The sequence below is a fragment of the Neopelma chrysocephalum genome, unplaced genomic scaffold, assembly GCF_003984885.1.
Source record: "Neopelma chrysocephalum unplaced genomic scaffold, ASM398488v2 Primary Assembly neopelma1_65, whole genome shotgun sequence".
In the NCBI taxonomy this organism is placed as follows: domain Eukaryota; kingdom Metazoa; phylum Chordata; class Aves; order Passeriformes; family Pipridae; genus Neopelma; species Neopelma chrysocephalum.
In genome coordinates, this window is record NW_020897722.1 from 1,774,830 (window position 1) to 1,787,821 (window position 12,992).

The 12,992-nt window shown below is 50.6% G+C and overlaps 1 protein-coding gene across 2 annotated transcripts in view; it reads right to left on the reverse strand.

The window, feature by feature from the left end:
- The window catches only part of LMF1 (lipase maturation factor 1), a 159,914-nt gene that overhangs the window by 38,527 nt on the left and 108,395 nt on the right, over positions 1–12,992 (reverse strand). For both annotated transcript variants that reach the window (XM_027683904.1, XM_027683905.1), the window contains exon 6: positions 11,059–11,226. In XM_027683904.1, the coding sequence (XP_027539705.1) occupies positions 11,059–11,226 (168 nt within the window). The remainder of the gene's footprint in view (positions 1–11,058; positions 11,227–12,992) is intronic.

Consider the following 12,992-nt stretch of genomic DNA (forward strand, 5'->3'; position numbering starts at 1 on the left):
CTGTGTCCTGAGTCTTCTCCTGCTCCTGCATTTTGGCATCTCAGAGGAGCTGGCAGGTGCTCTAAGGCAGAGCATCATGTAGACACCAGGTCTAGTGGAAGGTGGCCCTGCCCATGGCAGGGGGTTGAAACTAGCTGAGCTTTAAGGTCCCTTCCAACCCAAACCATTCCAGGATTCCATGTAATCCCCATCCCTCTCTGCTTGTTCACTCACAAGCTGCAGGAAATCAATCCGTGTGCACTCCCAAGCCTCACTGCCATGCCACACAAGCCATAATCTGGGACCAAACATTCCCAAACTGCTCATTTTGTGAGCTTTTCTGCTGGATTTCCTCCCTGCTCCCAGTGCACCCTCTTGTATCCATGATTTGTGCAAGCAGGGAGTCCTGTGCTATCCCACATTTCCCCTAACACTGCTGAGTTCACTAGTGACACGTTTACTAGAAGGGGAACCAGCTTTTGGAGCTTTTAGAGGGTTCAGATCCTCGGATCTTTCTTAGCTGAAGGAACCAGCTGCATGGCTACCAGAAAGCCTCTGGGATTTCCCTTTTCATCCCTCCTCCCATCAGCACAAGGCACCAGCAGTGCCGATGTGATGAGTCGGGAACATTGTTTCGGGACTCGCCTTCTCAGCCTCTGCAAAACTGGCACCAGCCTGAGGTTTCTCACTCCTTGCAAGTTTTTCTAATTAGGGCAGGGTGTAAATTTAAAGTGCCAGTTCTCTTCCTGAACAGCTCCACATGTGGACACCAAGCCCGGCCCAAACCTGTGCTGTTCCTGTTTAGCTTAACCCGTCTCCAAAGGGGGTTTTCACACGTGTGAAAGGAGCAGTTAATCAGGAACATGGAGGGTCAGACCCTCACTGTGCTCCTGGCAGAGCTGAAATTAAAGCTCAGGAGTCCCTCAGAGGGAAGCAGGAGAGGTGAGACCTCGTGCTACAAACACCCTCCTGGATCGAGAGATTTTAGGGCTTGAGGCTCAGCTGAGCTCGGTTTAGAGCAGCAAGAAAAATCTGCACCCTCTGCACAATGCCAGCATAGAACCATAAAATCCTGGAATGGTTTGGGTTGGAAGGGACCTTAAGGATCATCTTATTCCACCTCCTGCCATGGCCATGGGCAGGGACACCTTCCCCTAGACCAGGCTGCTCCCGGCCTTGAATGCCTCCAGGGACGGGGAGTCCACAACTTATGGGGAATGTTGGAATGTTGCAAATATTCCCCCCCCTCAAAAAAGGAAAGGTGAGACTTGGGGTTTGCAAACAATTCTCCAGGCAAGGACCACCCCCAAGCAGGGCACGGTGTGCCCACCCCAAGTGTGGGTGGGAGTTTGCCCGGGTGGAGCCGGGCACTGCCGCCCGTCCCAGCACCATCCCAGCACACACATCCCAGCTGCTCCAGGAGCATCCTGCACTGATCAGCAATTTCTCTGAGTCACCAGCTCCCCAAAGCCCCAGTTTTCCTGGGCAGATGAAAGCAGAGTGACACAGGTTTCCTGCAATTTCTGGCGGTTTCATCACCAAAGAGATAAAGCCTCTGGTGGAGCCGGGGGGGATGGGATGGTCCAGCTGTGTAAACTGCGTGTGGGCTAAAGCATCCCAGGGCAGCATCCTCATCCCAACACTTCCAAAGCAAAATACAACCTCTCTGGAGGCAGCAGCATCACACAGAAACATTAAACCAGCAACTTGGCCCAGAACAAGCAAATGAGTTATTTTCATCAAAGCAGGAAAATATAAAATCCGTCTTCACCTCTGTCACCAAACAGCCCAGACAGCACGTTTCATGGCTTTGTCTTTACTCTGGGATGACATGGGGATCATTTTAATGGATTTAATTAAAGCTATGCAAAATTTGTGTGAGGAACAGTGGGAAAATTTGCACCTCTGATCTGTGGGAAGTTCTACAGATGTACATCCAGCTGACACGGGCTGTGCTTAAATCCAACCATCCACGTGCACAAAACACACGCTCACTGAACTTGAGAGAACATCACTTACTGGAATATGCAAATTAATTAAACATCACTTACTGAAATATGCAAATTAATTAAAAACCCCTACGTTGACCATCTGGGAGGACAGAAGGTGCCACCTGGGTGGGGAGGCCCTGGCACAGGTTGCCCAGAGAAGCTGTGGCTGCCCCATCCCTGCAAGTGTCCAAGGCCAGGTTGGATGGGGCTTGGAGCAACCTGGTCTAGTGGAAAGTGTCCCTGCCCATGGCAGGGGGTGGCACTGGATGGGCTTTAAGGTCCCTTCCAACCCAAACCATTCCAGGCCAACCATCCCAGGAATCCAAGCATAAATCAACTGCTCCAACAGCCAGGGATACCAGAGGAAAGACTACAAAGCAGGAATGAGAAGAAGCCTCCAGCCTCCTTTCAGCCAGGAGACCTCACTGTAGCCATGAACTGCAACAAAACCCTGCCCTTGCCCCAAGAACACCACACCAAAGGCATCAACCCACTCCAGCCCTTTTCATCCCTGAAATGGGCACATTCTGTCTTCACACGTCCATATCTGACACCACGAAATGATTCTCTTCATAATGCACGTATTAAAAATTCCCTTTAAAAGAAGTTTATAATCTGCCATCTGTTTCAAGTTAGGTTGAGCTGATTTTGGCTTTTTTTTTTTTTTCTGAAATGGAATAGAAAACATTATTTAAAGGTCCTGTAATCTAGATGGTGGGAGGAGAGAAACCAAATTCCAAATACCAGCACCACTGTCACACTGCAGCAAAGACTTGGAGAGAGCCAAGGGCTGGGAAGATGCAACGGGACCAGTGCAGATCAGGACCAAGGGACAGAAAACATGATTAAACTTGGAAGAACTTCACCATCCCTTCAAACCATTGCACTGGAACTGAATAAATTCACAGCCTGAAGATGCCTGACACGGATTAGTGGGCGAGGCCCTTGGCTTGGGCAACGTCAGTGGGTCCTAATGGTTTTAGTGAGGTTCAGTAGCTGCACGTAAACATAAATAACACTGGAAATACGGTGACAGTGCATGGTCGAGATCATGTCATGGACATCAGCAACATCTCTGGCTTATGGCTGGTCTGGCTCTCGTCAGACAGAACGTTTTACCCACACACTTACACGTCCCTGCAATCACACGTGCAGCACATACTTTATCTCCCACCCTCGTTCGGACCCGAACGCCGCGGCACCGAGCGAATCCCATCTGGAGAGCGCAGCTGGTTTGAAGCCCTTGCAGCCCGGCCAGCTCGGCTCGTTTCACTGACAACAACCTTGTAATTGATTCTTCTCAGTGAGCCCGAGCACCTGGAAACTCTGCCGGAGAACTCCAGACACGAAGGTTCTGGAGGAGCGCGGAGGAATCTCGAAAATCAAATGCAAAATTCGAACGGGGGTAAAAACCACCAACCTCAGCCCTGCAACCAGAGCCCGAGGAGCCTGAGTCCTCCCCAGCCCTTGCCTCGGCAGGGGAAGGAGCACATGTGGTGGATGTCAGCCATGGCATTCAATCCAGCCCTGGAAGGGGTTCAGGTGGTGTGAAGAGCGAGAGCGGTGTGAGGCTGACCCAGAGCAGCACAGAAAATGAGCCCTGAGAGCAGCCTGGAAGGCTGTCACGTGGCAGCCACAGCGAGGGCAGCCAGGACTGGTTGTGTTTTCATTACACTTCAGCAAATCTTGCTGGTGTGACCTCTGAATGTCAGTCCTTACCAATATTCCCGGGGACACGGGGCCATCGGAGCCCACCCGGTCCCTGGGTCTCCCTGGCTCGGCCACGGTGGTTGTCATGGCACAGATGTGACACCAATGGCACCAAACTGGGCCACCAGCCCCAGGACAGCCCCACACGTGGCACCTTCCACCACGAACCCAAAACTCAGCTGGAGCTCATCCCTCTGGCACAGCCCAGGCCCCCCTCCCCTCCCTGCCACCGCAGCCCTTTGCCACAGGAACAAAGAGATGCTGCTCTAAAACAAAACAGTGCTCTTGGATGGCCCAACTCACTCCAGCTCTTCCTGGCCCTGAACCCAAGAGCCCCAGTCAGCAGTGAAAGCTAATCCGGCCCTTCCTGCTGCACTTTTACGGCCATGGCAGCGCTTCCCATCCTGGGGGCCTCCCATGCAAATCTCATTTCATGGCTGGGCGTAAAACCTCGCTCTCAGGTTTAATGAGCAAAACCACTACCAGTAGCAAAGGTGAGCTGACAGGGATCCCAGCCCATGGTGCCTCCGAGCCCCCCCTGAGCCCTCCTCGTGGAAAACCCACCCGCTTCCAGCTGGACACCCCGACGCAGAGACACCCCAAAAGCCCGGGCTGCCCGTGCCCCGAGGAGCCACGTTTGATTTTCAAGCTAAAAATCCCCCGCCGAGCCTCAGGGCAGAGGCTGTGGGATCCCTCCCAGGCTCCCCTCGCGTGTGCCAGCAGGATGAGTGATGGGAAATCACACCAGCTCCAGGCTCCGGCTGCTGCCAGGCGGCTCCGCCTGTTGGAGTCACTGACGGCCCCCTTTCCAATTAATCAAGTTCCCATACTGATTAACAGCATGATTCATGTCTCTCGTTAGGCACATTCCCCAACAAACAAGGCTGTATTTCAAGGCCACTGGCTTAATGGTTAAAATAAATACCTTCCAAATTTCTATTTTCAAGTAGCTGAACCTTTTCCACCTTTACAACTAATTCAGACTTCCTTCAAATTATTTTTCTAAGTAATATAACAATTTGTTTTTCATTAGAGCTTGTCAAAGCCGGACTTTGGTTTATTTTGAGAGAAACCAGCGCTCTCCAGAAACTGTTTAGTAGAATTTGAATGACGCCCAAAGGGGTTATTGCAGCCACAATCAAAATAGAGTTTACAGCACTGGCTTGGGGTGACACTTTATTTAACGACGTAAAAAAAAAAGAAGGGGAAAAAAAAAACCCCAGCGCCCCTGAATCAGAAGCTAATTAAATGCACTCCTATGGCTCACAGTAAGTGTTTCTCAGTCACTCTGACTACTGCAGAATGCAAGGACTTAACTTGTTGCTAACTAATCCCAGACCCCATTACAGAGCTGCCTTATTTACTGGGTTGGGGTGGTATGTGCTGGTATTCTCGTGTCTGGTACAGCAGCCCCGCAACAGATACCATCGAGCTGGAAGTGAAATCAAATCTAGCAGTGATTAAATAGTTTGGGTTCTGCCTGCTTAGGATTTTTTTTTTTTTTGGAGGGGGGGGAGTATAGCTTGGTATTTAATTTAAGGTGGCTTAAATGTAACAGAAAATCTGCCCTGTAACTGCTTTGATTTCACATTCCTCTTGTTTTGCTGCAGAGAAAAGCTGAGCTGGAGTAGCGCCAGGGCCGAGGGAGGGAAGGCTGGGGGGTCCATGGGGACAGGGAGTGAGGGGCAGGGGGACCCCTGCACCCCTCGCCCGGGGGACTGGGATGATGATTAACCTTCATAATCCCAGCATAAAGCCTCAGGGTTCCCAAAAAACCCTTTCATCGCTCTCCCTCCATCCTTCATCTCAAGTCCAAAGCAGATTTTTAAACAACTGAGCTGCAAAACTCAGTTTTCCATGGGCCCATTCCTGCCCCAGCAGCTCCCTCACGTTCTGCACTTCATTTTCCTGGGATCCTCCATTTGTTGTTTCTTTCTAAGCCACAACAAAATGAACAATATTTGGACATTTGTGAAGGCTGAATTTCCTCTGTTTTCGCAGGGGAGTCACTGCCCAGCCCCAGCAGTGCCACCCACCCACTTACACCCTGCCAGTGATGCTGGGTCACATTCCTCAGCACCCTGAGGGGCTACAAAAAAACAGGAGAGGGACTTTTTAGTGATAGAACAAGGGGGGATGGATTTAAACTGAAAGAGAGGAGGTTTAGACTGGATATTGGGAAGAAATCCTTCCCTGTGAGGGTGGGGAGGCCCTGGCACAGGTTTGCCCAGAGAAGCTGTGGCTGCCCCATCCCTGCAAGTGTCCAAGGCCAGGTTGGACACACCTTGGAGCAACCTGGGCTAGTGGAAGGTGTCCCTGTCCATGGCAGGGGGTGGGACTGGATGGGCTTTAAGGTCTTTTTCAACCCAAACCAGTCTGGGATTCAACGACCTGCAGAACGATGCCTGAATTTTCCGGCTGCTCCCTCCTCCAGCAAACTGGACAGTGGCTTTACCCTCACAAACGTTTTCATACACAAAAGCAACCCCTTGACCAGTGCACGTGTGCTGGAGGTGCAGAATTAAAGCCCTAACCAAGGGCCTGATCCTTCTGCCACGAGCCTGGCACTTGTGCAGCCCCACTAATCCTCCCGGAGACACTCCTGATTTACACCAGCGCCGGAAAGGGAACGAACCCCAGCTCGGATCTGACAAGTGAAAACAAACACTGGATTCAGACACTTTCTGCAGGGAAGGGGGGGGGCTGTTTAATTTTTGTTCCCTCTCTCCAGGCTGCTGCTGTGACCTCTGCTACCTCCTAAGTCAGCAACACAATATGTTGCAGCTGTGGCACAGCCACAGCCTGATTCAATTTGTGCGTGTGGCTGCGAGGGCAGTTCATCCCTCCAATGTCTTGTGGCGTGGCAGAGGTGGGGGAAGAGGGGGTTTTGTCCTCCCCTCCCAAAAGAAACGGGGGGGAAAACCCTGCTTTGCCTCCCCTGCACAGCACTGGAGAGATGGGAACAAAATCAACTGGAGGAAAACGTCCATTCCCATCCCAGTTTTTAGGAGGTTGGGGTTTGGCCAAGCCAAGGCAGAAAATATCTGTTCAACAACTGTTTTCTGCCTAGAAAGAAAAAAAAAAAAAAAAGAGGAGGAAAATGACTTTGCTGCCCACTCTCCTGCACATTCCCAGCTCCCAGGAGAGCAGGGGTTGTGTGTCCCTGGTGCAGTGCCCAGCTGGGCAAGGGTAGAGCTTGTTTTCCAAGGGAATGGAGCTGGAGGTTTCTGCCACATTTCCCCTCAGTGGTCCCTCTCAGCAGGTCCCCCCCGGAGCTTCCTCAGGGGGGTTCTTTGCTGAGGCTATGACTTTAGGGGGGTGGGGGTTTAATCTCTGCCTTCTCCAAGGCTGGAATTCAGCCTCGCTCTTGGCACTGTCATCCCTCTGCTTCACACACGGCTCCTGCTGAAAACCATCCTGGGATTGCCCAAATGTCAGCCCACTGCCAAGCCTGCAGGGAAGCAGGAATGGTGGCAGGGAAGAGCTGGCAGCACCAAGGCTTCTCCACTCTGGCTCCTTTGGGGAACTTCTGTCCTGCTGTGGGACAGGGGGGCTGAGCTCATCCAGGCACCAAGGGCCCCTCCAGGAATTCCCCAGCCATGAGGATGCTCCGTGCTGGAGCACGTGCCAGGAGTTTTCAGGGGCCACACAAAGGAGTCAGAATCCACAAATTCATTCAAATCCAAAAGGATTTGAAAGCTTAAAACTCTCCCCACGTCCCCCAACTGTGCCTTTACAACCGTGACCCAGAGCAGCATGGAAGCAAAGGAACGACCCTGTGCCTTTCCAACAGCACCAGCCTTATACTTTCCATTCTAGTTATTTATTTATGGCTTTTACCTTTGTGATACTGAAGCTCCTTCCCATCTGGCAGGGCCAAAACCACCCCTCAGCTGTAAAAAAAACCTCAGCCCCCTCCCTCATGGGAGCTGCAGCCTCCTCTCTGCGCTCCAACCCGGCACTACCTGCCAGCTCCGAGGGGCAAGGTGGCTTTTTCCTGGCTTTCTTGGCTTTCCTCTCGCTTCCCCTCATCAACTCCTTTGCCAAGCAGTGTAATTTTACTGCCTGGCTTAGAAGGAGCCAAGAAATACGTTTGCTGGTGTAAGCTGTGCATTGGATGGCGTGAAAAACATGCAGCTTCAGGGTTTTTAGGAGCCAGCTCCAGGGAACAGCGGAGCACCCGCCGAGCAGCAGGACTTGCCTTCCCCACGCAGCACTTCCAGCCTCCCTCCTCCTTCAAACCACAAGCTCCTCGGGGTATGGGCAGGCTCTGCCCTGATGCTTCCACAGAACCAAGAATAACAGAGTGCAGACCTCACCTGGGGTCTCCAAGACCCTCCAAGATCTCTCCTTCCCCGCTCCAGATACCAAAAGCCACATTTTGGACTTGATTTCCCCTGAATATTGGGGGTGCTTCAGATCTAAATGTGTATTTCTGAGGCTCAGACCTCTTCACTGCTACAGAAATCAGCCAATCATGGATTCACAGAATCATGGAATCGTCAAAGTTGGAAAAGCCCTTTAATATCATCAAATCCAGTCATCAACCAGCACCACCCCCAGGTTAACCACCAAATCAGGTCCTCAAATGTCACGTCCACAGGTTTTCTGAACACTTCCAGGGGTGGTGACTCCACCACTGCCCAGGGCAGCCCATTCCAATGCCTGATAACCCTTTTGGTGAAGAAATTCCTCCTGATGTCCAACTTGTCACCATCACCCAGATCTCCCACATGGAGGTGGCCCAGGATGCTCCAGCAGACTGGAAGCAGCACAATCCCACAGGAATCCAAGGGTGGACAGACCTCCATCCTCCAGCACAGTCTCCACTGCCCAGCCCCTCCCCTCTGATGTTTCCAAACTCACTAAGCCTTTTCCCTTATAAATGTGAACTAAGCAAGAAGAATAAGTTCACACTTGGAAAAAAAACCACTTTTTTTTCTTTAAAGCCCAACTTCTTTTGGGTTCCTGACAAAGCAATATTCTCCAGGCCAGTTGGAATCTGGAAAAATACACTCACTCAACCTAGCCACCATGACTCCAATAACAATTATAAAATGTCCAATAAAACTTGCATGTAATGTCAATTCAAATCTTGAAAAGCAGAATTAAGTGGTATATCAACATTAAACTTTATTGCTTCCTTTGCAGAGCAGAAGTATTGTCAATAAAAGTCATTCTGAATGAAGAAAAGGGCAGTAAATATTAAATAAACAGGTTTTTGTTGAAATGCTATAAAGGCACCAGAGCTGCATTTTACACTGGGACCCTTTTTGCCTTTGCAGACTCCCCTCGTGATAGAAATAAGGCAGTAATTGCCAACTATCAATAAAGTGCCAATTAAAGGGGTGGTTGATGCCTGCATTTACTCCGTGTCGTTAGGAGCCTTTATTGCATGGAGTTGGCTTTTCCAGGTCCCCCTGGCTCTGTCTGACACCCCCCAGCACACCCAGGGTCGTGCTGCTCATTAGGAGCCCCTGGAGGAGCCGGGAGGGACACAGAGGTGACACTGGCCACGAGTCCTGGCTGGGGGCTCGGCAGGGATGGAGCACCCCAAGGTGAGTGAGGAGCATTGACAGAGTCCCAGAATAGTTTGGGTTGGAAGGGACCTTAAAGCCCATTCAATCCCACCCCCTGCCATGGGCAGGGACACCCTCCACTAGCCCAGGTTGCTCCAAGCCCTGGCCTTAGACACTTCCAGGGATGGGGCAGCCACAGCTTCTCTGGGCAACCTGTGCCAGGGCCTCCCCACCCTCACGGGGAAGGATTTCTTCCCAATATCCAACCTGAACCTGCTCTCCTTCAGCTTAAGGAGGTTGGGTTGGCTGGTGACGAAGTTTCTTCTGGCAGAGATGTGAAGAAGCAGCATCACCCCCTGAGCTCCCTGCACTGGTGTTTCTGGGAACACGGAACCAGGTGGGGCAGGACAGCCCTGCCCCGAGACACAGCTCTGTGCCAAAGCCTGGCACTGGGCAACGTGGTTTGCTCTCTGATGGGCCACTCAGCCTGGCGTGTTCTGCTCCTTCCCAGCTCTACTCACCTTAGGAAGAGCCATCACCACCCTCCCTGCTCTTCCTTACACACAGAACAGTTCCCACTCACAATTCCTGCCTCCTGAGCCGATCTCTGCCGTGTCTCAACACCTGCCTGCTTCTGCAACGAGCAGCCGACAGAGATGGCAGGTTTTACTTTGCCCACGAGCCAAAATAAGAGGTTTTTTAGGGTTGGGCTGAATAAAATCCTCCCTGTGACACCAAAAACCTCAGGTGTGATGCCTGACACAAACACCCTGAGACCTCCCTCGGTCAGGCCTGGTCTGTCCCACTGCCGGGACCTCCAACTGCCCAAGTTCCACCCCAACACAACCAAACTGACCCCAAAAGCTGTGCAGAGGCACAAGCTGATGCCCAGTGGCACCCAAACACAACAGGAAGCATTTGGGAAGCAGAAGGAGCAGGAACCTCCACGAGGGCACAAAACCCCGAGGCTTTTATGTCAGACCTTTAAAACCTGACCAGCATTTTTGTGGTTTACCAAGGGAGTTTATAAGCTGTTCTCCAGTTTAATCATCACATGAGTTCACAGGAAGCAGGAACAGCTACTGAGTATGAATTTCATGATGCTGAAATGATGCTGAACAAACCCAGGCAGAGAGGGCTGGGGATTAATGAGCTCTCTGAGTTCTGCCAGGGACAGGGATGAGAGAAATCAGGGGGGGTCTGGGAAATATGTATGCAGGAGCTTCTGTCCTCTGAGTTTCACACACGTACAAGAAAACCCAACCCCAGAAATCAACTGGAGTGTGAACACCATCCATTTTTCAAGGTGTTATTTTCACTACAAACCTCGGCTCAGTGAATCTGGGGGTTGTGAAAAGCAGCTCAAACCTTTTCAGAGATAAAGAACAGCCCTTGAATGCTAAATATGTAAAGAAAAATCTCTTGAAAACGTGAAAGATGCCTATAAAAATTAGCTTTTGGAGAAACTGCAGGTACTCCTGAGCCACAGGATGCACCAGTCCTGGGCTGACACTTCTCTGCCACTCAGAAATCAAACCAGCAGCACGGGAAACAAACCTCCAGCGAAGCAGAAAGAGCAGCCACAGTGGTGTGACCCACCCGAGAGCCAACAGGTCATGGCTCTGAATCATCCTGAGTCACTTCCTCTGGAGTCAGTTCCTCTGGATGCTGCTCCAGGGAATCCCATCCCTGCTCCTGCCACCTGTGCCCATGTCCTGGCAGAGCCAGCACGAGGAGTGTGTGTCTGCCCAGCCCACCCACAGCTCCAGGAGCAGTGGGGGCAGTTTTACACCCCTCAAAGACCCTCTGCTCCATCTTGGGAGATGTTCCCCTTAGGAAGCAAAACAGGAGCACCTCACCTGGAAGAGGATCTGCAGGAGGCCGTGCAGGATGCACATCCGCCGTCCCAGGAAGAGGAAGAAGGGCACCAGCAGCTCGATGAAGTGGTTGACCAGGGTCTCCAGGCGGTGGAACCACCAGGGCGAGCGGTGCATGAAGTAGGCGATGGGGTTGGGCACCGGCTGCGTCTGAAAGGGGGCAGGAAAAAGGGATCAATCCCCTCTCCAAGGCTCATTACTGAGGAGAGTTACAGAGTTTTGGCCTCTTTCCTTATTTCTTTCCCCAAGTCTCCTCCCAGGAGAACCATCCTTAGCCTCTGGGAACTCGTTTCTTTGTGGAGAAAATGGATTCATTCGAGTGTTTTTCATGCAAACCCAACAAGTTTTTAAACCAATCCATCTTCTGAAAACCCGGAGTTTTACTTTTCCCTGTTTTCAACGCAACCCAAACCCGTCTTAAATTAAACCAGCTATTATTTAATACTGAAATATTGCACACAGCTTGACACTGGGTGATGTTAAACTGCCCTGCACGAGTGAAGATCATCAGAGCAACTGAGCAGATACAGAAACTGAGACAAAGATTTTTCTCGGGGTCACACAGAGGGTCAAACAGAGCCAGGAATGGAAACCAGATTATGAAACCTTGGAGATCTTCTTTCAAAATGTTTAAATTTGAAATAAATGTGGCGGTAGAGCTGCTTTCCAAAACTGTAATTTGGGAGAGGAAAGTGTAATTCCTCTAAACATGTTAGACTGGTTAAGGTATTTACACACTGGCCTTGGGACAATATTATTCTTTTATCAGCCTGAATTTTTTGACACTGGGAGATTTTTCCATCCAGTACAATAAAGCTGCAAATTTTACAAAGGAAGCAAACCCAAAACCTGATATGTTAATAAGCGCCACCCTAAGAAAATTGTGCAATTTTAGTGAAAATAAATGTTAATTTATCTCTAGCATATCTGACAGGCTCAAATTCATTGGTATTGTTTGAAAATTGCAACAACAAAAAAACAGAGAGGTTGAAAACACGAATGTTAATTAAAGGAGACAAAACACATCTTTAAATTATTTGTAGCTAAATCAAAAATACAAACAAACCAGGGAAAATCCTGTAGGATGCATGGCAAGCGAGAGCGCTCCCACTGCCAAATCCCACAACTATTGTAATCCCTTATTAGCAAAGCTGGGATTAATAAAGTTGTTGCTTTCCATGGGTTGGAGCTGCTGGAGCCCCTCAGGACAGGAGACCGCATCCTTCCTTCCTCGGACACGGCGCCGGATGGAGCCGGGCCGGGGTCAGGGAGCTCTGCCAAGTCCACTCCAGCCAGGGCTGGAGGTCAGGGCAGCCCCGGGTGCCACCCAGGGTCCTTCCCCCACCACGGGACCTGGTTTGAGTTACTCTGCTTGTTGGACTGTTCTCCAGCATTCCCAGAACGCCGGGGAGGCTCACAAAGAGATTTTTTTTTTTTTTTACCTTGATCCCAAATTGCTGAGAAATGCTTTTATCCTCCCCAAAAGGCAGGTTGGTTTCTTGGCTCTTTTTATTATTTTTTTTTTTTTAAAGTGCTTTAACCAAAATTGACCCAGCTGAGGTACCAGTCCTAGAGGCTGGAATGTTTAGCACCTGAGGCCGAGGAGTGCAGAGAGCAGACAGTGCTACCTGAGTAATTACACACCTACTTACAACTGTAATTAGCACATTAATATGTATTAATGTTGCTGCTTGGTTGGGCTGGGACTCACAAAATCATCCCCCGGACCTGCTCAAGGGCAGAATGAGAAAATTCCAGCCTCAAGTTCCACCCGACTGGGACAAGAAGCAGAGGGAAGTTCAAGGCCAGGGTGGAGCAACCTGCTCCGGTGGAAGCTGAGCTTTAAGGTCCCCTCCACCCCAAACCATTCCATGGTTCTATGCTTGAATATGTAAAGCAGAACACAGCGATAGGGA